The 27,702-nt window shown below is 39.6% G+C and overlaps 1 protein-coding gene across 9 annotated transcripts in view; it reads left to right on the top strand.

Moving 5' to 3' along the window:
• Positions 1 to 27,702, top strand: part of SASH1 (SAM and SH3 domain containing 1) — a 524,421-nt gene that overhangs the window by 320,400 nt on the left and 176,319 nt on the right. Inside the window, exon 1 of one of the 9 annotated variants that reach the window (XM_027887360.1) lies at positions 15,746 to 15,764. The exons of the other annotated variants lie outside the window; for them this stretch is intronic. Within the exon in view, the coding sequence (XP_027743161.1) occupies positions 15,762 to 15,764 (3 nt within the window). The 5' untranslated portion in view covers positions 15,746 to 15,761. Of the gene's footprint in view, positions 1 to 15,745; positions 15,765 to 27,702 lie in introns of those variants that run through there. 9 annotated transcript variants of the gene reach the window in all.

The raw sequence follows: 27,702 nt of genomic DNA, 5'->3' as shown, positions 1-27,702 counted from the left end.
GGACAGACAAGGTTAAAAGCATTACTGGAGAGAGCAGAATCATAGTCTGTCTAGCGAATATCTATTGGAATAGTTGAGGTTATTTTAGCAAGGAGACTATGGTTACAAACCTTAAGTTGGCGTTTGCTGCTTACTGTCTTTCTTCTTGTTCAAGAAGCATTTGGACAACACTTTCAGGCACATGGCGTGTTTCTTGGGGCTGTCCTGTGCAGGGGCAGGAGTTGGACTTCAATAATTGTAGATCTCTTCCAGCTCAGGATATTCTATTGTTACAGACAGTGAATCTACTAATTGGTGATGGATGAGAAGTGCTAATGCACTCATTAAGGAATATGAGGACTATCAGAGGTATTAAGATTAACTGGCACAACTGCAGAAGAGCGAGCTCAGCCCTATAGCGTGGTTCAGGTGGGCACAGCTTGGAGCTGCTAATTTCTCATGTTTTAAGTTTTTCATGTCCACTGCCCCTCAGCTCCACTGCAGCAAAAAAAAGTTACCTTTCAGTAAGCAGTGTATATTGTACGCAATATATTTTTGTTGATTCCCTAATCTAGAACTAAAGCTGTTACTGTAATTCTTACTGTATTTGTGGAGTAGCTGCATTTTAAAATTTAAAAAATTTTAAAAAAAGCAAACAAAGAAAAAAACTGTCTTAAATGTGTGGGACAGTTAAACTCCTGGAGGGCTGGTTAAATGTATTTGAGAAATGAAAGCATTACTTTAGAACAGTCTAGACCAGGCATAGTGACGGTTATACTCAGGAACAGCTATCTAAAAACACTAGACCTCCATTAGAATATACAACTTTATATTATTATTTAAAAGTCATTGAAGTATGAGATGGAATGGCAGAAGAACAGCAAAAAAGGAAAATTGAAGAACTGCAAATAATTCTTCCCTTTCAAATGCCTTATAATTAAATGCCTGGTTCATCTCTACTAGTCATTAACTGAGATCAGCTAATGAAGAGTCCACAAGACAGTTGGGCTGTAGCTCTGCTGTACAGTTGGTCCCGTGAATAAAATTGTTACCCAATGGTAATGAAGTGTTACTGAAGCTGATTGATAGTAAAACTCCAGCTGACCTTGATGGAGAAACAGAGAAGCCAGGATCATGCTCCCCATATTTAGCTAGCAGAGAGACTTAACATTATTGAAAAGGGAAAGAAATTCTGCTTCAACTTTTCATGGAAACATCTCAAATAAATAGAATTATATATGTGTAAGCTGTTCTGATCTCAAATAAATTTATCAGAATAACAAGTGCGTGCTCAAACGACTAAGTCAGTGGTCTGATTGCAGGGAGTGAATGGTAAATCTGAAATAAAGGCAAGTTATGTAAATTCTAATGATTATCTCTTTAATTTCTCCACATGTATATTGGGAGAATTAGTGAAAAAATTCTTCTCAGTGTTATACTCACAGAAGTATCACAAATTAAAAAGCAGTTCCACATACACTTTAATGGAACATTCCCAAATGACAGGAATCTTCTCCACTTCTAACATTTTAAAATCTACACATAAAATCAGCCTGTGGGTGAAAAGGAGCAAACATAAAAATTACTGGATGAAAAGGTGAAACACTCTGAAGGACTAAATGAACATTTTACTTTGGTCTTTCAGTCCCTACTCTTCTGAGCAGCAGGAAGCACAAGATCCTTTTTGATTCTCCACAAAACTTCAGTACTGGTTTTTTTCTTCCTTTAAGCTTCAAGCTCACTTGGAGATGTCAGTCCTTCCTCCCTAATATAGATTTGCGAGTCATGCACATACTAACTCCAGGCTCAGCAATCCTAATTTATAGGCTTTGTAGCTGCATGTGAAAATGCAGTACAGCTCCCAGCTGGCAGGCTGTCCAGCTGCCTTGTGGGACAGCCCCTTGGACTGCACTCCGGCTGGATTCCTTCCAGCAGCTTTAGTCACCCCTTGCTAAACCTGCTAACAAGGATCTGGTGCCCATTTTTGTGTGGAGAGTGTAATGACAGCAGCAACAGCTTGTTAGTTTAAAGCTTTTTTTACTGCTTTTTGGCAACTCCTTCCCCAATTCAGAGGGACAACTGAGAGGTCATAGTTGCAGCCCTTCTGCTTCCCTTCTCCACTGCAGGCACGTGCATTCTCAGTTCACCTTGCTGTAACAAGGTGAATCTTTTTTATCTTCCAGTTCAAAGCCAAAACCAGTAAAAGGGTGTTCAAAAACAGTAATTACTTTGCATTTCTCTATAATGTCATCATCTTAAAAAATGTATTCATCAGTGAACTTCTGTGAAAAGTCAAGAACATTTGGTCATGGAAGGGCAAATATTAGGTGAATGTCTAGTTTGACCATTGTTCACCATGAAAAATTACTTTTTGTCATGAGAAGATGATATTTACTTGGCATTGCCTTATATCCATAAATCTCAGCTCCTCTTACTCTTGCCAAAATAGTTTGTATTCTGAAAAGAAAGTGTCAGATAGCTGATAACTTGAAGACTTTTGTCTGAAGTTGTTGCTGTTATATGGAAGATACATGAATGTTATAAAGATGGAGAGAAATGTAAAAACCTTAAAATAAACTTTTTTTGGAACTGGAATGATCCAATGAAATGAGTAGAATTACTAAAGTATAAATCATGGTTTGGCCCAAAGTCTGAGTATTTCTGCAGGTTTTGGTAATTGTATGTAAGGCCAGTGTAATTTTGTCAGCGTACAGCTGGTGCAATCAGTGTTGCCATTTTGTTTAGGTTAATCCCAGTCACGCTTGTTTCCATTATGTTTTAAATGTGCTTTTAAGGCTGAGTGGTGGCAGGTTTTGTTCTTCACCTGGGAAGAAATACAAAAACAGGGAAAAGGATCCCATAATGCTTCCTTAAAGGGATTGTTGACAAACCCTAACTAGCTTCCACAGAAAGCAAATATTCCCTTATGTTTTCATAGCACAGAAGCTATCATCTCAAACTAGGAATAGTGCCAGCAAACTCCGATCCCTGAATAAGCAGTTCATTTGCTCAAACTCCCAGGCCATATGGGAATCGGCACTCTTCTCCCCCACAAATACCTCTGTTACTTGAAAGAAGTAGTCCCAGTATTGCACATATTTGTGATCAAGGGTTCATACTTTGAATTTCACTTGAGAGGGTTATTGTATGTAAAACCTGATACCTTGCCTTCAGTCTCTACTAGATATTTCAAAATGGTTAATAACAAGATGCAACTATATGAGTAAGGGATTTTTTTCATGTTTTTACAGGATTAGATTGAATGTAGTCTGATGAGATTAAATCCAATTTTCTTTTTGATATGTTTGTGTGCCTGATTTTAGAGTTCAAGATTTTGGGTAGGCCCAGCACTTCCTGAAAGCTGCGGACTGGAGATGTCAAATCCTCAGTCACAGCCTAAATGTTAGTGTCAGTGCGACACCCAGCATTAAGTTTCTTCAGATCTAGCTTAGTTTGTTCCTAAGATCATGACAGAAGATGCTAAACAGTCTCAGGCACAAGATCTGGGGTTATGTGTTTGGTCGCTTGCCTCGAAAGCAGCAGGAACAAGTAGAAATGTCAGGGGATCACCCGAGACCTGTAACAAGCTTGTGACACAGCTTGGCACATGCTGTTGCAGTTGAGTCTCCTTTGGACTACTGCCAGATTGGAAGAGAAGTCAGGGGTGCTGTTAAGAAGCTGCATACATGCTCCTCATTGGTACTGTGCAGCTGGGGTTTTTTTGGGGGGGCTAGGTTTTTTTTAAATCGGTTTGTTTAGTTTCTTTATTGGCTTCTTGAAATTCTCCAAGGAGAATGGAAATGCTTTAATAAGTAATAAATTAATCCTTTTTAAAACAACAATAGTGAAAAAAAATTACATTCGTTTCTCCAACTGTGTGGTGTTGGGAGGGTTATGTAGTATTTGGGGGAGGGTATCTTTTTTATTTTTTAAGATTTAGATTTTATAATACTTATTGCATAAGTGGGAGCATGGAAAACTCAGATATTGTGATCCAAAGAGATAGGGACTGTAAAGTCCAGGTATGCAGGTTATTCCTGTTATGGGTGAAGGCACTATAAACACTCACAGACTTCACAAAAGTGCAGGGACATTTTCTCCTGGAAAAGATTCTTAGAGAATTAGCTGTCTTAGTGCTTATCTGCAGGGGAAATTTGCCAGTATAATTAAACTGCTCTAGTTACACAGGTATAACTCCTTGTTCAGTCACTCTTGTTTCAGGAGTGCCCAGGCAGGGAGTTTACACCAGAGTAGCCCCAGCAGTGTGCTGCTGTACAAGTACAGCGAGGCCATTTGCCAGCTGGTGCGTGCCAGGTGGTTGACATCTGAGATGATCATGACAGCATTGCTCATGGTGAAACAAGCTGCCAAGTTTTGCCAGGGCCTTGGGCAGGACACACATTCCCATCAACGCCCTGAAAATAAACATTCTAAATCATAAGTCAAATCACTTCCCTGTGTTTATAAGCTCCAGCTGCCTTTGAAAACCTCCTATCACAGCTTCCTTTTCAAGTTCAATTTGAGAAAAAGATAAGTTTAACTGTTAATATTCAGCAGGCTTCTGAAGTTTGATCCTTAACTCAGTTTCTTACCACCCCTCTTTGCTACCATCCTTTTTTTCCACCCTGCCCTTGGGTGCAGAGTGATCCTTGACTGAGGAAAAGGTGAGGAAAGACATGAGGTGACTAGGTGGAAGGATGGAGGGCTTGGCTTCAAGTCCTTGCTTTGCTGCAGAATTTCCTTTTGGTCTTTGGTAAGACAGCCTTGCTGCAGTTTGATTTCTGTCCTATAAAGCTGAGGAGCAGCATGTCTGCAGCTCCATGGAGAGTTGCAAGTTTTGGCAACCACATCAGAGAAGATGAGTTACACAGGTTGTGCAGGATGAGGGACTGGGTCAGTATCTCAGCTGAATTTCCTAGGAGATAGGAACTGAAAAGTTGTCCATTCCCCAGCCAGGCTGCTTTCCTGGAGCAAGTTCAGCTTGTCCTCCCTCTTCTTCTCTTATTGAGCAGCATTCCAGAACCTTAACTGCCCAAAACGTGTTTCTGTTTGTTTTAATGCACTAAAAAGTAGCTTTCTGAACAGGGGTAAAGTCCCTTGGAACTCCTTCTGACCTCTGATTATTACAGCCTGAAGAAATAACTTACTTTTAAAGAAGGAAGGTTCATGACACTTCTCAGGTCACTTGTCTTGCAAAGATTTGGCTGGAGAAAGACAAAGATCATTCAGAGAGACAGATAGTAAAGAAGTTGACTTTTTAGTGTACTAGGTATCACAGTTCATAATGGGACAGGTTCTTCTATTGCTGTCAATTTTTGCTAACAGCAAGTTCAGAAAAATTGGCAGCACTGGATGTTAATGTTAGATACCGAAAAAGAGAAAAGAAAAAGGAAAGAGTCGGGGGGGAAAGGGGGATAGCACCACTATTAAGTGTGACCTACACTAGGTCGCTCTTCATCTCTTCTTCATCCACATGTAGTATCCCTGCTTGGCCTTGTCTAGACTGTGGTTGCTTATTTGGTTAGTGGGGTTTTGCATGGTGTTCTTGAACTGCTGAATATTTGTGTTCACCAGCTTGCATAATTTCTTCTTACTTATCTTACAGCAATCTTTGACTGAGGGGAAAAAATGTATATCTTATGTGGGAACTTCATTATATAGGTGATAAAAGCAGCTGCTTGAATCCTACTAGTCAGTCTTTCCTTTACGTCATTTCAAATGGGACAATTCAGTTTGTGAGATTAGCTCAAGGATATACAACAAGGGTAATCCAATGTCTTTATATAGCCTTAAATTTGTGTCATAAAGAATGGCAAAAAAGGCATCCAAAGACAACATTGAAAGTTAGATGGCAATTTATGTCTACAGCATAATCTGGCAGTCATTTCTCTGGCCTACAACAGGCTTGGAAGTGCTGTGCTGTGGTTTGTACACTCTAGAAAGAAAGAGATCCTCATGAACATAATATACATGCTGATGTTAAATGTGCCTTCTGTGTTTCAGAATTTCTGTTTGCTTGTGTCACCACAGGCCTACAATATCCCTGACATAAAAATGAAGGGACGATGCTTTAACAATAATAATCTGTGTTCCCACTTGCAGCCATACCACTTTTTCAGCATTAGATGTCTGGTGATGGGAGAGACACGTCATAGCTTCTTACAGTACATAAATTGTGCTAGCTGTCCAGTCTGATCCTTGGACACTCTGTGTCCAATGGACAGGGTAATGGAGAACACTTAGTGGGTGGAAAACACTGGGTCCAGTCTTTTTTGCTATCCAGAATCTGGCCATCTTTTCCCGCCACAAGTTAGTGTTCAGCGGGGATAGGGTAGGGCACCCACCTCTGTTTTCTCCTAAAAGCCTGCCTCTGGTTGACAGTCCTTTTCATTTTTCTTGTATTCCTACTCTGCATATAATCTTTTTCTTCAGAAATAGTTCTTTCCTCTTGTTTCTTTCTAGGCGCATAGCAAACCAGTGCTGTGTGTTTTCAGACTACTGACAGATATTTGTTGCTTTTTGTGAGGAGACATCCCAGGGTGGCACAGCTACACCAGGACCCCAATCCAACAAGCACCATTGTTCAGTGAAGAGCAATGAAGCTGGTGAAGGGTTTAGAATGCAAGTCTTATAAGGAGCAGCTGAGAGAGCTGTGTTGTTTAGCCTGGAGAAGAGGAGGCTCAGGGATGATTTTATCACTCTCTACAACTACTTAAAAGAAGGTCATGACGAGGTGGGGGTCAGTCAGCCTCTTCTCCCAGGCAACAAGCAACAGGACAAGAGGACACAGTCTTCAGCTGCACCAGGGGAGGTTTATGTTGGCCATTAGGAAGAATTTCTTCACAGGAAGGGTAATTTGACATTGGATTGGACTGCCCAGGGAGGTGATGGAGTCACCGTCTCTGGAGGTATTTAAGGACAGATTCAATGTGGCACTCAGTGCCATGGTCTACTTGACGTGGTGGTGTTCGGCCAAAGGCTGGATTCAATGATCTCAGAGGCCTCTTCCAACCCAATTGCTTCTGTAATTGAAATTTGCATCAAGCTGGGGCTGCTCTTGCAATCGTAGATATATAGGGGGAAACGCACAGTATAGTCGGTGCTCTGTAGGATTTCATCAGTGATGGAGTTTGCTTGCATGCTTGGTCCTGATTGTCGGACTAAACAGCAATACAGGGGACGTTTTCTTCAGAAGTTGCTTTGTTAAATTAAAAACAACTAAAACAAACAAACAAAACCCCAAACCACCCACGGTATTTCTACAGCCCTACTGGGTATAAACAACTGACTTTGGACCACTGGTACGCTTTCTTGCAAGTTTTATCCAGGCGTGTCCCCTTCGGAAGTGACAGGGTACAGCCAGTGCTCTGCACCCGATGCCTTTGGGCAGGAGTCGATCCGGAGGGGAATTGCCCGCTGCCCAGGCCGCTCCGGGGCCGCGGCCCGGCCGGCGGCGGCGGCGGCTGCGCGAGCGCGAGCGCGGGCTGCCACCCAGCGGCCATCGGCGGGGCCGCCGCCGGGTTCAACTGCGCGGGGCCCGCGGCCTTCGTTCCGCTTCGTACGCTTCATAAAAACAAACAAACAAACAAACAAGTAGATAAATAACCCCCGGCAGAACCCAGTCTGGCTGTGCGCACCCCACCCCCCCACACCCCTTCCCGCGCCCAGCCTGTCCCCGGGCACTGTACGCGCTTGGGTTGGGCACAGCCCCTGCGGCAGCAGCGCTCGCTCGGGGGTCTGTGCGGAGGGTTCTTAGGGGGGTTCCTCTCCGTGTCATCGGTAACAGCTGGGGGAGTCGGCTTTGCTACTCGCTCTTGTATTGCGAACGAAGCAAACGTCCGCTGGAAAAAGTCCAAGCAGTCAAGCTCCAGCGAAATGAAAGGAAAAGGATGAAAACCGCAGGGCAACTTAAATCAGTGGCCAAAGGTGAAAGGAAAGCAGAGTTTGCTTATGTGCAGTGTACAACATCACAACTTAAACATGATACAAAGAGCTAGTATTTTGTCCTGACTTAATAATCATAATTTTACTTGTAATTTGCTTTAAAAAAAAAAAAAAATTGAAATGCCTCTGATCAAGATGATAATGTGACAGACAATTTAGCCATTCAAGATGTTCTTCGAAAATATTTGGCATCTAGTAATTGAAATGCAGTTATGCTTTTGTCTTTTTTTCAAGGCCTAGATTTCAAATGACAGATTTATTTGCCGTTTACAGTTGCTTCATTTTAAAAAATCCCTACTGTAATGTTGTTAGCATTTGCACTGTATTTTAGTATTCACCATTGCAAGATCACTAGTCTGTAGCACAGAAAATTTGTTTCATTGTATGCTTTCCTACTATACCCCACTACCTGAGCACATCAAGAGATAGGAAAACTTGAGGTGTTCATAATATTCTGCACAGATCTGCACAAAAATAGATGAGGCAATTAAGTACACTGTGTTTTATGATAGAGAGTTGTGGACATAAAATGCTAAGGGATTCTATCGATGCTAAGAGATTTTGATTTCCCCATTGCTAATGCCAAATACATTAAAAAACAACAACAACAACAACAACAAAAACCAGTATTATTTACCTGATTACATTTTTTACTTTTTGAACATCAAACTTTGTGTCCATTCTCTGTGATCCTGAGTACTTAAAACATCATGATATTCTTTGTGAAAACTGAAATTCTCATAAATAGCATGATTCTAAGAGCTGAAGTTTAAAAATGAAAGCTCTGCTTATATACCTTTGAGAAAGCACAAGATTATGAATATTATATTATTTAAATTATAGTAGTATTGTTTGTGGGGCTTGTGTGTCATTTTTAGTTATCAAAGCATCTACAGATATTATATGCGGATAAACAAGAATTAGAGTGACCAAAAATACTGCTAAATCTTGTTCTATTAAAGCCAAGTGCTGGAGAGGGGATGAGGATACAGCAACTGCTTTTGCCAAAGAGCCAGGTTGGGACTATATCGACATTTAGCCTTGGACCCTTTTTTCCCATCCACTATCAAACCTTGACTTAGCTTTCAAATAGTACTGTCAAGGAGTTTGATAAATATCTTGCTGATTGTTTATATACTTTATATAATTCTGGCTTATTTTTGATACGTAATCAGTCTTTGTTGCATCCTAGCTTGGACTATAAATGTTTTTCTCATGCTGCCAGGTTGCTATGTTAAGTTGAACACAAGGACTGTCTGCCGTGGAGAAAATGAGAAAATTATGTTTAAAAGTCTCTATTTGCAAGTCTGAGGAGGAGAGAGGAAGAGCATTGTTTACTGTTGTTTACTGGGCACTTTACATAAGAAAAATCAACTTCTTTTTATTTCCAGTCAAGATCTTTTGACTGAAGCTTTAGCTTCTAGGATTTAGGGTAGTAAATCTAATAATTAGTAGCAGCCTCCTAATAATGGGTAATAAAGTTGTTTAGGAAACCAGCAACATGAACACCATAATTTACAGAGCCACTGGAAAGTTCAGAGTAAAATTACTTTTTCTTCTCTCTCTATTTTGGTAAATGAACTGGTAACTTTTTCTAAAATCAGTGTCAACCTTTTCTGCATTTTTTTAAAAAAACACGTAATGGTCATGTGTGGGTAGGCCTGACTGAGCAAAGAGTGTCAGTGGTTTCCTGTCCTATCTTCTAGACTAGGCAAATTTTAGAATAATGTTCTGTGTAAGAAATTCATGTAAGCACAAGCCCACTTTTCACAGAGATTGCTGGCATCATTCCAGCAGAGGTAGCAGAGCTGCATAATGGTTTTCTCTCCCCTCTCTGGAATGGCAGTGCTCTGTGTACATTGTCTGCAACACATACATCACAGTGTATACTGTCAACAATCGAAGTACACGAAACTTAGGTGAAAATAAGGCAGGTAACAGACCTTAAGTATTTTCAAAAGAAGTTTTTTTGCTTTTAATTTGGTTTGGTTTGGTCTGGTCTTTACCTAAGCTTAAAATTGCTGTTGTCAGGCTGTCCAAGATGATGAACTCTGCTAAGGAAGAAATACCAAGCCACCTGCTTAGAAAGCAGTGAAAAATATGTTTTTTAAAATGAGTAAATATTTCATTGTGCACTCCGTCGTTCCACACAAAACCTTGCATTACTTGTAATAATGTCCAATTTTCGTAGTCTGTGCATGAGACGTGTAAGTGTCTTGAGTTAGTCTGGCTGCAGATGGAGAGCAATGCCGTCTGCTACCTCACAGCCCCAAAGACTGTAGATCTGATCCAGGGAAATGACTTTGTGTTCTTCTGCTTTCAGTATTTCTTAAATGCTTCTTACACCTCACGTAGGAGTTGTTCTTGATGTTCTTACTCATACCAGGGGTTTCTGCTACAGAATCCATAAAAAGGAAAAGAATGGTGGGAGCTCTTCCTGTCAGCATCCTGAATTCAAAAGGTAACATTGTTCCTGCAAGGAGGGTGAAGGAGCATTAAAGTGTATAAATAGTTAGAAAACTAAAAGCAGCACTTCCCTGCTCCTCCAATTTGGCAGAAGTACCTGGGAACGTGACAAAGTTTTAGTACTCATTGATGCTGAAGACCTGTGTGGAGGTTCCTGGAGGGTGAACATGCTGACCTCTGCTTTGAATTACCAAACCTGATGTGAGTTTTACCATCCTCATGTGGTGTCCCAACCCCTCTGAAGATTCCATGCTCTTGCAGTGCTGTAAATAAATGAAAACAGTAACTGAGGAAAATTGAGTAAAGGAGTTATGAATTTTTTCCCTACCAAATTTTGTCCTGATTTTGCAAATCTTTGTAGCACAATAAACAAGAACAACTGGTAAAACTTAAGGTTCCTATGGCACAACTGTGTCCAGATTTACTATATAGTTTGCATTTGGAGTCATTGTTAGAGATCCTGAGACCTTTTTGTCCCATTTCCTCTTTATTTTGTCAATCACCAGTGTCCTTTCTGTTGTATTCTCATATGCTGTTCTGTAATCAATAGGAAAAATAACTCCTCTAAAACTTCAGACTTTGTAATTCAAACTGTCATAATTTCTTGTAATAATTCTCAACTGTAAAATTGAATCCAGCATTAGAGGGTTTTCTTAGAGTTCAGAACTGTGTGATTTTATGATCAAAACTCTTGGTATTTTGTCACCAAAGTGTATTTTGGAGTGTCAAAGGAGATCATATGCACAGTTAACAGCAGGGATTTATAGCAGCGTTGTGTTTGACCACTTACCTTTGTCACAGAGGTTCCAAAACAGTTATTTTCAAGAATCTTTTACTGTGTTACATAGTGAGCACGCAATCATTTTTAATATCCAGGGTCTAGAACGACTGTTGCTTCTTTTGCCCCTACTACACTTTTAGCTACTTTTTCATATTTTAGCTTGATGAGTCTGATTAAAATTCCATTGGCATTAATGAAGAACACTCATTGACTTCAATAATCTTTGAATTGCGTCTAGTATCAACTACATTAACATAATCAAGTGAAAGGCAATTGTTATGGATGCATTATTCAGCGCTGATTGGGGAGGTACTGTCAGCTCCCAGTGTCAGCTGGTGTTAGGTATTATTTTATAAGGACTTGATTATTAAATTAATATTGTCAGTTATGAATCTTTCAGTTGTGCTTTCACTTCTTACTGTAAAATATTCTGTATTTATATTATAGTCCCCCTAAAACATACACTGGAAGGGTTCAGCTACTTTATATAATTTCCATGTAATCTTTTCTTGTGTGCAGTGACATTTCTTACAAAGCAGAGTGAAGGCCTCACATTCCTCTCTACATCACATAGTGAGATGCATCCTGCATTGCTGCAGATAAGGCTTTGACCTGAGAGCACTGATTTGGGCATAAAGCTTAAGGCAAAGAATATCAAACTACTGATGGCACATCCTGGGATAACTCCATCTAACCCTGTTCAGGGGGTGTGATCTGTAGTCACAAAATAGGCAGTTGCAAGTAGGAAACAAGATATAGGCAGGTTTACACACATATATGGCAAAGCTCATGTCCAGCTCTTTATAATGACCGTGTTAGATGTTGCCCTGTCACTAGAGGATCTGCCTGTGCCCAGGTCATGCAGTAATGTGGGAGTTTAAGTTTTTTTAAATCAGTTTTCAGCTTGACTGAGTCTAGAAATACCCATGGTGCCAGTTGCCACCAGTTTAAAAGCCCTGCTTGATTGCAATTAGAGTGAGCAAGTTTATAGGCCACAGTGGTTTAAAACTAGGAAACAGGATACTTTCTACAGTGATAATCTCAGTTTTGTTAATACCTACGGGGCAGTTAAAAGTAGCTTTGTTGAGTTTTCTCCAAAGACCTGCAGAGGACATAGAATTCTGCTGCAAGTCAGCTGCTCACCTTAAAGGAGCACATAGATTTGGTTTTAGTGAAGTCCAAAATTATTAACAGTCATTAACCAATGCATAGACTTGTGTCAGCAGCTAGGATAATTTCACTTTAGATCCTAACTTTCAGACTGATGGGCTTCTGTACTGCTGTAAAGTTTCATCAGTCAATAGAATTCAATCTGCAAACTTATTTCATGTTGCAAAAACCAGACCTCACTTAGTAAATCAGATTTGAAATCTTCCTCTGCTTGTCTGGTTGGCATGAAGATTCTGAAGAATAATGTGATTTCAATTTCGAGACAAAAGAAATCTGTGCATGTTGTATTGAGCTCAGTAGTATCACTGTCTTAATCACCCACAGGATAAGAAAAGCCTGCAGTGTGACACCAGTAGGTAAAGAAGGCCCCTCACTGGGGTGAATTGCTGCACTTTCACAGCTCAGAGAGGAGAGACAGCCCTTTAGTACGTGACTGCAGTACCAAGGTCTGCTTCAAAAACTGGGCATGAGAGACAGAATATACTTACACTTAATACAAGAACCAGACCTCTAAAATATTTCTCACAAATCAAAGCAGATAAAGTGTTCTGAAGCACCAAGGAAAATTATTTGTATGAAATTAGTACAAGTACATGGTTTTAACATGTAGCTATTTACATAGGTATTGAAATTAAAATATAAAGTTGGTATAGACAAAACCCTGAAGCAAGATGATGGACATGTGAAAATGTTCAAACCATGTTTTTGGGGGGGTGGGGGGTGGGGTGGGGTGGTATCAGTATAAAAGAACTTCAGGAAGAGTACCTAAAGGTGAATTACTTTTCACCGTTTTCTGGCTGACTGCAGAAAAATGTAATTGAACTTCAACTGGTCTCTGAATTATTTGGCCTTCTTTTAAGGCAGCAGAGAAAGATCTTTGATAGATGTTTATTCTGATTCTGATGAAAGATTTTATGCTGTCTAGCATGAGAATAAAGGAAGAAAAAAATTTAAAAATACACTTTTAAAGATGGTTTCTACTGCCTGCCGTTTCACCTCTGTGGTTTTCCTTGCCGTGTCTATCCAGGGCTCCTGCTTATAGGATCCTGTAGGACACAAGCTGCCATCACTCACCCTTTGCTCTTCTATTTTATTCTTGCCCTCCAAATATTAGTTAAAAACTAAGAACTTAGTATTTTCATCACAGTTTTTCACCACAATATTTCTAACTGTGGAGATTGTTTTCCAGTTTTTAAAATAGCTTAATCTAAGATGAGGTAATTTTCCATGTAAACTAAATTTTATAACACAGTCTCAAATGTTTCTCAAAATAAAATAACTAAGTAATGCTAGCATGGTAAAATAATAGGTCTACAAAAATTCAGTAGAGCTTACAGTGGAGACATATTTCCAACTCACTGGGTGCAATGTACATGGATCAAAACAACAGCTAAAGTGCTGGAGACATTCTGTTCATAACTGAAAAGCTCAGAGAGTTAAGGATCCTTTGCAATAGGACAAAGATGCCAGAAGAATGATAGTAATTTGCCAAGTTGCAAGATTCAGAGAATAAAGCAAGAAAAACATACATACTGATTGAAACAGTTTGCTAGTTTTTGCAAATGAAAAAGCTTTAAAAATGTTACTAATAGATTTATTGCTGAGTGACATCCTTTGTAATTATTTTTTTCTAGACAGATACAGGATGATCTGCATCATGATTTATTTCATTTTATTTGTGTAAGTAGAACACTGAAGTGATTAACTGGGAAAAAGTGCTGATTAAAGGTGCATCTAAATTTACCCAGCATTGTTTGGGAATGACAGAAACTCAGAAAATCTGAAATCAGATAATTGGATTGTAAATGTTGATCAGTATGTTAAACAGTCCAAATATATCTCAGGCCAAAGTGTGCAGTACTACTTTCTCACCCAGTGAAAACCGCCAGGTAGGTGTTTCATGCCCCAGCTGTGAGGTTGAACCATCCTCCAGGTACACTGGCTTGGCTACCTCCCATCACTCCAGCCCCAGCAGAGGGTGCTGGGGCTCCCCCAGGAGCTACTCCCCGCTTCAGTTCATATCCTTACCTGGTTTTGCCTTTCTGCAAAAGTTAGGAGAAGAATCCACAAGGACAGCAAGGGCATCAGAGGAAGATGTTAAAGATAGAAGCTTGGAAGAAAACATGAGCTTTTTAATATTAAAATTTGTAGCTGTGAAGTACATTCATCTTGATTGTCTCAGCAGTTTACAAGGCAGTAGAGGCTGAAGCACATGCAGCGCTCCCAACTAATTAGGAAATGTCAGGTGGTGTAGAGTGAATACTACCTCAGACCTCAATGTGTCAGAAAAAGTGAAAGCTTGTAAAGAAAAAAAGGTTATCCGATGAATCCAGTGAGGGCTTGATCCTTATGTAAAGGTCTGCAACAGCATTTATTTGCTTACAGTAGTATTTTTGGTCTGGAACTTGAGAGATTTTGAACCTTCACAAGGTTTACCTGTCAAGGCAGCTGACATAATCTTTAAAGACTGATGAAAAAAATTACACATCCTGCACTGGAGGCTCCCAACTATCAGGCTTATAGGTTGATATAGATTTCTCCCCTTTTCATTTTATGGGAGAGATTTGTTACTAAACTACTCCGCCTCTCTTCCCAGGTCACAAGCAGGTCTGCATCGCTGTGGAAAAAAAGACACAGCATTTAAATTGTCCCTGGATCTTGTTATCCCCATTTCTCAGCAAATGCTCTGCAAATTCTTCTGTGCTTTTCTTGGCACTTGGAGGAGGGGAGTGGTAATCGTTAAAAGTTGAAATTATAAACCTATTTAAATATGGTTTTTTATCTTCTTCCTATTGAAGTAATTTTGTGCATTAATCCAGTAATGCATTGGGGCAGACTATATGTTTTTAATAAATGTAGCTTATAATGAACTTTATGATATCTCTATATGTAGCAAGCAGGAATCCACAGTTACATTCCATACGCAGAATGTAACTTCATACACCTTAGGGACTGAAACTTCAGAGACTTTTAAATACAAGCCTTTAGCTCGAAGCTATCTTTCTCCTGTCTGCACATAGCACCCAGTAAAAGTTTGTATCTGGCACGTAGTTTTTGAGGTGTGGCAGAGTTATAGATGGTAATACGAGTGGAAGTTTTACAAATGATTATGTTAGAGACATGTATGAATCTTTTGGTTCCTTTATTATACGTTGTGTGAGCATTCAGTTAGCTGAAGCATACTTCACTTTTGAATCATAAGGAAAATGCCACTACCCAGCTTGCTTGCAAACTCGTTTGCTTAGAAGCCTCATTGCATCAGCAAAAACAACAGTGTGTGTTTAGAGTGCTCTGTGGAGCACAATGTTTCGTTTGCTGCATTCAGTGATTTAAATGACTGGAGTGATACTTTTGACAAAGAAGAAATCATTTCATTGCTATGGAGCATTTTTCCTGTGAAACTGAGTTTTGGAATAAAGTGATGGTGAGTAAACCATGTGAGGGGGTAAAGAGGGATTGTTTTTGTTCGGAGTTTTATTCAGCAGTTTCTGAAAACTAAGATGGAAGTGATTTTGGTATTCTGACTCAGGGTTATATGTTTTTTATTAAGCAGAAAACATAATGTAGCCATTATAGACAGTAACAGGCATACTTGCTGCTATGTTCTGTGGGGAAGTGGAATGTGATTTCTCTTTTAGTATCGAGATACAAATCTGATTCACAGTTAGTTCATCTGGCTTCTTCTGAGAGGGAAACATGTCAGCTCATTAAATAAATGCATTTTGTCTCTAAGCAGCTGCTTTTAACGTAAGTGTAATCTAGATTTTCAAAATAATTTGTGGTATTACTATCTAGATATTTAAAGGGGTGGGTTTTTTACTTAAAAAAATAAGGTAAGATAAAATCAAAACCTAATTTTATTTCAGACTGGGGAAAAAGTTTTAAAAGGGACTAATTATGATCGTTCTCTTTCTGGGAACTATATTCTACGTGCTCTGTAAGTAGCTTTTTTTTGTGGGCTTACTTGCGCTTTTTTTCTTTTTTTGCTATCAGAATGCAAATAATGTTTCAGTCAGTGGGACTGTGGGTTTTTTAAGCCCAAGTTTTGCCCAAAAGAGCAGAAAGGCGAGACAAAATAATGCTGCCTAAGTGTAGGGAGGTACCCATAAGCATAGCTGCAGGTTAGGACAAGTAAACTTTATTGTGCCTTCTCTTGTTGCTGATGGTAGTCAGGACATTCATATTACCCTGATGAAAAGGAAAAATCAGCTGGAGGTTTTCTAAAGTAACTTAAGGAACACTTTCTTTTCTGAGGGAGAAAGGCAGCCTGAACTATCTGGTTAAGCTTATAATCAGTGTGTCTGGCTTATCGTCTCAGGCACTGCCATAAGCAGCCTTTACTGAGTTTGAGGAAGCCATTGTACAATGAATTTTATTACACTTGCTTACAAAGTGAACTAGACTTTGTTCGTGTGCAAAATCTTTTGGTTTCCATATTCTTAAAATGTCAGTAACTTTTTCTTACTCTTCTGGTGTATTTAGTCTTTTACAACACCCGTTCAGCTGTCTCTAGGTTTTTCCTCCATGGGCAACACTGCAGTTGGGAGAGCAGGATTAATATAAAACTTGTTCAAATCTGTACAGTCTTATTTGTAGTTCCTTGTTTTAAAAAAGGCAACTAAAGTAACCATTTGGCTGTCCAACTGCTGAAAATTTGGGAGTACCCAAAACCCCTGCATATTAGAGATGTATGAGTTAAGCTAATCTTTTTCTATATAATTTAGTTAAAAGTCTGAAAGCTCTGAAGTTCTTCATTTTGCTATCTTGTGTGTATGATTTGTGCAAATGTCATTAGCTCATGACAACAGGTCTACAAGTGGAAATGATTCTCCTGTTGAACCTTTAGGCCATGATAATGTAATCTGGTTGTAAACCAAGAGTTTTTTGGGTAAAGACAACCTCTGTAGTTGTGTGAATATAAGGATTGATGAGGTTCCCGTGTGTGGAAGTTACCTTTGCAGCTTAGTTATTTCAGGTGAGCTTCAGCTGAGTGACAGCTTTGGGAATGTGTCTCCATGATTTATTTGCTAAATGGCTTAAGTATTTCCTCTACCAAGAGCAGAGCCCTGCACTCAAAGTTGAGTTGTAGAAAACTATATGAAGAAGATGCAATGAAAACTTCTGTTTGTGGGATGTCCTATCTCTTGAAATCAAAAATGGCATTTTGATTGTGTGTGAGCATAAATTTTAAGGAAGTATTTTTAAAGAAAGGTGCCTGGAAATGTTGGTTGTAATTTCAAAATACAAATACATTGTGTTCCTGTGGAAGAAGCCAGTTGGTTGTCATGAAGATAAGCTGGTGTTCACATTGTTAGTGAGGTTTGCAGCAACACTGCTGTGGTGAGCTTAGATTTGGAGGGGATTCTCATGTTGCTCTGCAGAGCATCTGGAACCTGGTGAACTTGTTCCCTGTGTGTCTTGAATAGGAGGTATCTAGCCAGCTTGGTGAGAGTGAGTCAGGATATCTGGGCCTTATTGGATCATTGGTCTGAGCCACAGCCCCTGTCAAAGATAAAAAGAAGAAAACACTCTGAGGCATGCTTAATGCTCCAGAGGCAGTAGTGGACATGCTGTCCTGATCCACAGACATTTTGCTTCCTTTTTTGATTTTTAGAAAAGAAACATATGATAACCATAATGTGGCTATTGATGTCAGGTTAGCAAATGTAGCAGTGGTAGAAAAGTGTTTATTTGTGTAGTCATTTTGCATTGAAAATTAGGGAATGAGAGGGACGTCATTAGAGCAAAATTGCTGTTTGATGCAGAGCTACCCAGTACTGTGGAAAAACTGGGGGTCTTTCTTTGGTTCTTGTTAGATGCTGATTTGCTGCCTCTGTTTATATTTATGGGTCAGGTTTGAACTGTGACTCACATCGAGGGACTATGAATGTGGAAGGTCTCTTGACTTCCTTTGTGGCTGCTGGCATTCTGAGGCCAGGCATCACTCCTGTGGGCTCAGGCGTGCCCTGCTGTTCTTATCATCTTCTGGATCATTTCCTTTGAGATACAGTTGGTCACCAACAAAATCTTTTAGTGAAGGGGTTTTCCTTCTTATAAATTTAGAACTGCTGTGGTATGCTTGTCAGTATTTGAAACTGGCTGGAAGAAGGAGTGTAGATCAGAAGGACTGTTAATTCTGCCAGGTCACAGGTTCATGGGGTCTGTCTAACCATACGAATAGGATGTTCGTATATATCGTTAATAGTGTTTGCTATTGGCAAGTGCAATGTCACTCCGCTAAGACTTCTGGGGTGTAGCTCAGAAACTTGGTTCTGCAAAACTGTAAGTTAACTGTGTGTGTTGCCAGCTTCACCACACAATGGAAAGAGTGATCACACTTTCCTTTAATTAAAGTGCTTAAAGCAAAAAGATAAGCTAAACAGTTCTTTAGCAATAACATAAATAAAAGCACTGATAGGTTTTAAAAACAAAGGCTGAAGAAATCATGGTTTAAAATGAAAGCAACCCTTAAAACAGCAAGGGAGCAGACTGCAGCATCTTCTTGTTCCAAGTTCTGGAAATGCTGATTGGACCTAGCTTCCCTTAGCAAGCAGAGGTCCCACCATTTTTGAGAGGCCTGCTCCTGCCTGCATACAATCCATCAATATCTGAAATGTTTTACCCATCACCGACCAGGTAGAAATTTCAAATTAACCTATGTGAAGAAAATCCTGATCCATTTGCATGATACTGCACAGACTTCTTTTAATGTAGTTAGCTGGTAGCTAGCAAAAGATACAGAAATATTTTTCCACAGTAGTTGTATCTAGAATATCTCTTTTCTCCCTTGTCCTAATTTTCCTTCCCAGTTTACTAATGCTATCTGTATTTTGTGTTTCTTTCATCCCGTCACTCTACAAGCACTGTGTCTACTGCACATCTACATTTGTTTTATGTCAAGGCATCCAAATTCTAAAAATCCAAACCAAATATTTGCAGGTAATCTGCTCATCTGAAAGCCAACAATTTTTTTAGAATCAGGTTGAAGGCTATATGCTTCCCCAGAGAAAAGACACATATATTGATGTGTTTATGCTTGGCAATAATAATATTTGTCCATGTGAGAAAGTGTGAAGTTTTTTTCTCCTGCCACACCATATGGCTTATGACTATTTACAATCCAAAGAATAACAACTGCTGCTGTATAAGAGAATCCATTCCTCTGAGCTGGAGATGCGCTGAGTAGGGAATGACAAAGTATATGTCCACAAATGTGTTCCAAATACCCTCATTTACCACTCAACATCCTGTCTATCTTTCTCCTCTTGGAAACAACTGGAACTTTTTTCTTATACACTTAGCTGATGGGGACAGCATTGACAGCTTTGTTTTGGACTTTGGGAACAGATAGAGAAGCTATGTTCAATAATGACTATCCAAATGGGAGAAGGGAAGGACATTCTAGTTGGGTTCTCAGCAAAATGAAAATGTGAATCATGCTCTTAAACCCTTTCAAAGAAAAAATCAGTTGACTCTCTCAATCAATAAATTAGAAGTTTCTAGTTGGAAGAAGAAACCCAGTAGTCTCTAGGCCTTTAAAATGTGTGTTGTTTCATGCCCTTCATTGATGGCATGTTAAAAGCTTGGAATTCCATTTTACAAAGATGCATTTTGCATTTCTCAGCTAGTATCAGTTATTTTGGATTCCTATCAATTACCTGTTTGAGCCTCTTGTTTTTCTGCATTTTTCTGCTAACCATTTTGGTAATTCCTGAATTTTGTATCAGGCATTATAAGAAAAGACCATTGCCATTCCTGTTAACAGCAGGAGGACAGTGTCCAGATGTTACATAACTGAGGTACATGCTGGGCCTTTACCTATACTACTCTTACTGAAAATGGCATTTATACAGTAACTGTGCCTGTCAGCAGGTTCTCCCGTATTTGCACCAAGTTGCTCATGTACCTGCTCTTTCCCAGTAGGTTAGGCAACTGGCGCATTACATTTATTATGACTTATCTCACTAAAGCATGTTCCAGGGAGGATGAAATGTTCAGGGGGGTATTCCCTGGGTATATTCTTCCTGTCACACAGTAATCTAACAATGCTCATTAGCAAAGAAGAATTGCAGGTTTCTTGCAATGTATGCTTTATCTGCCATGAAGGTTTGCTGGTAAATAAAACCCACTGGACTTCATCCAACTTCAGAGTACGTTGAAAGATGGCTATGAATAGAAGTGATCACAATTTCTACCAGCATTTGCTGTTACACTGGAGCCTTCTCATTGAAAAGCCTTGAAATTAAAGTAAATTAATTCCCTGACAGCATATAATGATTTCTAACATTTGCATTTCATTTTTTTTAATGTATCTGTAGTACTCCCGTGTCACTGGGAATTTTTCATGTGAAGGCTACAGCCACCATAGAAACAAAAGGACTGAGAGGAACTTTCTGAGTCTTACTGGTAATTATGCTGGCAGCCCCAAACCTCACTGCTTTAGCAACCCTTTAATTTGGATACCCTTGTGGTCATCTCACAGAGGCATGTTTTTAACTCAAATAGTTTTATTCCCTCTGCTTGTTGTGAGCAAGTCTCCGTCTCAGACTCCACTTACTAAGGTCAGCAGTGTCTGCTCCTCTCCTCGTGTATGATAGATGCCCTGCTGCTGTGATTACACTGGCTGCTTATGATTTCTTTTTCATGAAGTGAAAATGCAGTGCAGTGACCAGAAAGGTTTTGAAGAATAGACCCCCACAAGAATGAATACACCCTTGTGACCACTGAAAACAACCTGTAGGGAACATCCCATCTGCCATTTCAGCATATGAATAAAGTGGAGCTCCAGATAGATACAGGTCAAATCCCTTTATTTTAGGGCCCAAGCAATGCTGCTTATAGTTAATGTAAAATCTTTATAAATGCAAGGGCTGTAATATGCCACCATGTGGTTGTGATTCCATAATTCATGTGCTGAGTCAGCTCATTCGTGTGTGAAGAAAAGAGTTACTTGAGAACATGCTCCTTGGTGTGAATTTCATCTCACTTGTCACAGATAAAATGAAATTACCAGAAATATTTGTATGAAAAGGCATAAATGCAGGTTTAGTCTACATGAGTGCTACAGGAAAGAACTTCTAACATATTTCTACTGGGAAAAAAAATTATGATAGGTGCTGTCTTCTGCCCCATTTCTGCTTCACTAGAAGAGACAAATTACTTCAGCTTTCTTGGATCAATGCAGCTGTGCCTGGGTTAAACTTGGAACTGCATGGTGAGAAATCAATATAAACCAACTGACAACAAATATGGCAGATGGGAAAAATTTCTCTGTATAAATTACAGCTATGTTTTGTCATGGCCTTTGCTTGCCAAAGCTGTTCTGTAAGCAGGAACAATGAGTTGCATAAACAAATTTAGGGATTGATGGAATTTGATTTCATGCTTTGTTCTTGCTAGCTGCTGTGTTAAGTAGAAAAACCATTTCAATACTCACAATGCAAAATTCTAGAAATAGCCTTGAGCATTTACTTGTAGGGTGCTGCTTAGGGATAGGTGGGCTTCTTGGTAAATTTGTGTTAGAGCAATCAGTATCAAGAAATCACCTAGAGAATAAAATTGTTTTGCTAACCTGTGACATGTCTTCAATACCAAATACTGAAGCCTCTGCTCCTCCTCCAGTCCTGTTCTTAGTTTATACAACACTGAGATGGGAATTTGCTGTTGAAAGCTGTCTCTGCATCCTAACAGGGAACCCATGAGCAGAGATTGAATTTACACCCATTTATTTCTGATGCCCCATGGCTTTAGAGACACTGTAGAAATGATTTGCAGCGAATCTGTGCTTTACTATTAGCTTTGCAAGCCACTGAAATGAGTCTTGTCTGCACAAAGGCAGCCTTGCATGTTAAAATTGCTTAGCTTTGGGACTCGTAGGTGTTGTCTGCATTTTGGCTTCAGACCAGCAAGCTAGAATCTAAAAGAGTAATCTCACAAATCCCATATGCTTGCTTTAGCATAGCAAGTTAGAGCAAGAAGCTGTGCTTGGACAGCATCCCAGTGAGATACCATGGAAAGTATGGAACCACTTTATGACAGAAACCTGTACCCTGATGTGAATCCTGACCAGGTGCTACTGAAGCACACCTCTCAGAAGCCTCCATCTGGAAGTTAGACTCATTGATTTGCCCAGAGACCTCTGCCAGGACCCAAGTGAGTGACCTGAATGCACTTAGCAATAACCTTGCAAAAACATGTCCATTAGCATCAGGCAAACATCTCCAACAGTGACTGTTGTTAGGTTTTTACCTGGCATGCCAGAAAAGGCTGAGCGAGTGAGGTGAGAGGGCATTTGGGGAGGTCTTCTCTTCATTCTACTCAAAAGCAAAGAAAGTCCTGCTCCCTCCATCTCCAGGCTGTAAGGGATTTTCTTTGCTATGTTTCTGCAGGATGATGGTATGAGGGCTCGTTTTGTTGGAAAATAAAATGTGGGGATAATGAGACAGTGCAACAGCAAAATCTTGCAAGAGAAGAATTAAAGTGTAAGTCCTGTGTCTTCCTCCTTTCCCCTCCAGAAATGTCCCATTTTTGGTTCTGCCAAAGAGTGGGGATCTCAGCAGCAGGGAAAGCTCAGCAATGCTGAGAATCTAAGATCCTCAAGGGAGCCTCAGGCCCCACTGTATCATAGGAGAAGCATTTTGAACCAAGCGAGGGTCTCACAGGCCTCTGGGAGCTGTGTGTGGGCATTTTAGATTCAAAATGCGCTTGAACTATCATCCTAGATTAATTCCTGCAGCATGAATTGCACCTTCTAGTGCCATTGATCACATTATTTCTGCAATTTCATTCCTCTTATTGGGAATTTTATCTGAAAAAAAATTAAAATAAAAAATTTACTATCCCCTACTTTGTGCTGTCACATGATAAACTTACTTCCTCCAATACCTTTCCTAAACCAGTGCAGATCCTCTGTTAAAAACCTACAGCTGTTACAGGAATTTCAAATGTATATCTTCAAAATCCATCTTTTGCCTCTTGATTTTATAGTCTTCTAAGCCAGTACTTCAAAAAGGGATGTTGCCTATTTTTTATTTCTTGGGTTCAGTAGTTAGTGATAAATGAATCTCTAGAGAGAAAATAGCTAAAGATGATGAATAGAAGAAAAGTGTTCATTATTAGCTCAGGCAGAAAATTAATCCCTTTTCAGAAATTCAGGAAGTTGACAATAGTGGATTTTTTTTTTACATATATAGATGATTACCCTCATGACAAATCTATCACTTTCCCTTCTCAAACAAGTATGATATGTTTTGTGGGTTTTTTTTACTTTCGACAAGGGAATTCATGACATAATGTCACCCTGTTGGAAAATGTGTATGTTTCTGGTAATTACTGGAAATGATGATGTTCTTAATTTCCATATTATGCAGGGTGGTTGTGATTAAAAAGTTAGACATTGACATGCAAGAAAGTGCTATGATAAGTCAGTTAATTTCTCCTAGCTGTAGCAGCTGGAGTCTCTGTGAGGAGATACGCTACCACCCATGTGTGCTTTTTTTTTTTAACTGTTTAACAGCAATCCCTGTAAAAAACAGAGCTGTGATCCCTCATAGATGCTGAATTTGTTTGCTATCTTCAGTGGAAGTGCCCCATCCCTCATGTAATTTTTTACCTGACCAGGAACTTTGGGAAACTTTTTTATTATTGCCACACAAAGCAAAAAAATGAAAGAACTCTCTTGTTATCCATTTCCAGGTCTATATGTATTATTTTCAGAGACACAGAGGTGAAACTTCATCTAAGCTCCTATCCCCCTACAGTGATGTGCTGTGTTTGAAACTCAGGCAGAAAACAAGGTGTCATACTGTCTTTCTTATCTGTAAATCAAAACAGTATCTCTGCCTTCTTAGACATACCCTGCCACTGGACTTCATTTAGTATTTCTCTCCAAATTGTTCTGTTACAAAGTCAGAGCCAAGGGTGACAGAACCACTCTGTCACCACGTGTACTGGTCACTCCTCACACTTAATGAGTGAAGTCACCGCTTGTATTAAGCCTTGCCCAGCCCTTTTTAACTCCCCAGCCACATTTAACATGTCACATCTGGCCACCCTTAGGCGTGGTCGGCATCTTTATTCAAAAAGTGTGATGCTTAACTAAAATGTTTGCCAAAGCAGAAAACCGAAGCAAAGCCAAGAGTTACGGTTCCCTTGGGAAATGGCAAGAGAGGCTGGCAGCACAGATCTCAAAGGGGTCTTCCTGAAAACCACTTGGAGAGATGTATTCAGTAAAAGAGGAGGAATCAGAAAAAGGCCTGATCCACTCATGGGTGTTCCAGAACAAGGCATGGTTTGGGTTAATGGGTTACTGCAACACAGGCAGCCCCTTAAAAAGCTTTCTGAACTTAGAAAGGTTTTTTTTTCTGACTGCTCATGGTAGAGAAGTAATCCTTTAATGCAGTGAAAATTTAAAGCACTGCAACACACTTTTCACTCTCAAAGTAGGAGGAAAAGCCTAACTCCTGAGAAGCATCATAAATTCACAAACTAAAAATAATTGAAAAAAAGGAATCACAGCATCTTTTTGTTTTCTGCCCCCTTTCCTTCCATTTTGCACCTTGTTTTGCCAGTTTTTTTAGTCTAAAATTACTAATCATAAAAAAAAAAAAATATTGCCACAGAAAATACAAACCTCTGTGATGTCAGGTTCTTGGCAAATTGAAATATTTTGTAAAGACAGGATGTGTTTATTGAAAAAATTTGCAGATGACTCGACTCCCCTTTTGAAAGTAGTCCCTTCAAAAACATGCAAAATGCAGATAAACCCTCCCTTGGCAGTCTCTTCCTCTGGACTTTGGAGTCTAAGTCCTGTGGGCTCAGGATGCAAGATGACAGCCTGTTACATAGACTAGACTACAGGATAACATGGGTTGATTTTTATAGCATGTGACCAAAAGTCTTCTAAAATTCCCTCTCCAAAGAGAAAGGAAGAGGAAAGAAATCTTGTGTTAAGTGCCTAGATTAAATTCCAATAAGCTACTGTGTTATAATTGAATGATTGATAAAGGAATAGCACACTATAAAATGATGAGAAAAAGATGAATACTGTTCACCAAGATTCGTATGCTAATAAAGGACAGTTTTTACTCTGAACTAATTATGAAATCCACCTCCTGAAAATGACTGAATAGGCTCAAGTTGCTTCTTCCTGCAGTTCCTTTGCCACTGGTTATCTTTTAGCAAGAAAGTTCATTATGTGCAATGTAATGGTATAATGAAAAGCGAGAGAAGGAGTTGTCATCAGTTCAAGAGGGTTTGAGTTTTTTAATCTTGACAGGCTTTCTGGGAGTTTCATTTAGCTTTCAAACATCCAAAAATTGCATTTAGGCCTTGGATGCAATGTACAAAGATTTCAAACAGATGTTTTTAGCCTGAGCACCAGTGAAGACAAGTGGAGCCTTCACATATGCTCTGGAAGCTGATGTGTGATGATCCCTGCCACTGCTCCAGCAAGGTGTGTGCTGGATCACTTTGGCTTATTGAAAATGTTTTTTCAGGTACAACTGACCAAAACAGGGTCTTTTTCATATTATTTCTATGAAACTGTGGAGCTGTCGGGTGGAGTTGGTGGAAACATAGGATAACTGAGCCATAGAAAGACAAAGACCCTCCATCTAGCCCTTCACTGGGAACAAGTGGTAGCAGGAAGCAGGTGGTACTACATAAACAGGACAGATGTGTAGCAACTCTCTCAAAAGGTTTCCCTTTCTCCTGCAAGGCCCTAATTTGCAAAGTCACCTTGCTTTCGCACAACTTTTGTCTGATCTCAACCTCTCTCATCTAGCATCAGAGGCCTTTTGGTCCTACCAAAGGCTGCTTAAAACTTGTGATGCCTGAAAGAAGTTCTTCTTTATTTTTCTGAAGCATCTGTTCACAATCTAATTTCAAAGCATAGCTGAAAATCTTTTTTGTTTGGTTTTGCTCTTTTTCCCCATGTCAGTGCTTTTAAATTTCTTGATCACTTTGTTGTTGTTGTTTAATTTGTAAATTTTTAGATGTAGTCCTTTTCCTTTTTTTCTTTTTGGAATACGACTTCAGATTGCTGTATGACAACATATATAAAAAATTTATTAGTTAATAATACTTTAAAAACAAACAAACAACCCAACATCCTCATTCCACTTAAATCAATGTAATGATCTGGACCTGTGTTGTTTCACCAAACAAAAAAACACAAGAAAGAAATTAGTTCTTTGAGAAGATGAAATAGTTAAGCCTGATGGATTTTCACGCATCAGATGTGGTCAATTTTTTTTAGAGGTTTTTTTTCCCCCTAATAGTACAAGACCCCTGTCTGATGGTGGGATGCTTGCCATGACACTGTAATTACTGACATACAGAGATGTATGTGCTCCTTCATGCATGGTAGAATAAGTTTGGTTTTCCTTTCCAATCCCTTACTTCCCTCTCTAGCCCCCCCACTTTTTCCTTCATCCATATTTATACCATCAATGATGAAATGAGGAGAGCTACCTCCTACTGTTTACTTTAAGGCCTAAGAAACTGGGGTACATATATCCAGCTGGGTTACATTTTTCAATTTATAGACTGAAGTCAGGAAATGCCTTCTTCTGACAGCCAGCCACAATACAAGGCTCTTAGAGAAGAAAGAGGAGGAGCAACAAAGCTGGTGAATAGGCTGGAGCCCAAATCTTATGAAGAATGGCTGAGAGAAGTTGGGGTTGTTCAGCCTGGAGAAAAGGAGGCTCAGAGGCTCAGGGGAGACCTTATCATTCTCTATAACTACCTGAAAGGAGGTTTGTAGCCAGGTGGGGGTTGGTCTCTTCTCCCAAGTACAAAGTGACAGGAAACATGAGAAGAAATGGTTAAGTTGTGACAAGGGAGATTTACTTTAGATACTAGGGGAAAAAAAATCATGGAAAGGGTTGCAAAGCATTGGAACAGACTGCCCAGGGAAGTGGTCAGAATCCCTGGAAGTGTTCATAGAACGTGTGGACACAGTACTTAAGGATATGGTTTAATGATGAACATGTTGATGGTGCTAGGTTGACAGTTGGACTTGATCTTATAGGTCTTTCTGACCCTAAATATTCTATGATTCTATGACTGAGAAATTCTTCTTTCCCTTCCTTCTGCCCCCACCTTTTCCCTCTTCAAATCGCTGGTCCAGACAGTCTCATTTCAGCCAAACCCATCTTTTAAATTGCATGCAAACATACCTTTTAGATCTTTTCAAACTCATTTTTCAAGGAAAAGGATTGGAAAATTCACAGTCCTTAGCGTGGGTGGGAAAAGCCTTGAGAAAGAGATATCCAAATACATCATGCTGAGCTTATGTCAGAGGCTGCTTCCCCTGAGCACCTTCTGAGCCATGTTAAAACTGAAAGATGCATCTAATTTCT

The sequence above is a fragment of the Empidonax traillii genome, unplaced genomic scaffold (genome assembly GCF_003031625.1).
Source record: "Empidonax traillii isolate 1590-97213 ecotype Southwest subspecies unplaced genomic scaffold, ASM303162v1 scaffold207:size1520225, whole genome shotgun sequence".
NCBI lineage: Eukaryota > Metazoa > Chordata > Aves > Passeriformes > Tyrannidae > Empidonax > Empidonax traillii.
This window is presented reverse-complemented; position numbering and strand designations above follow the sequence as displayed.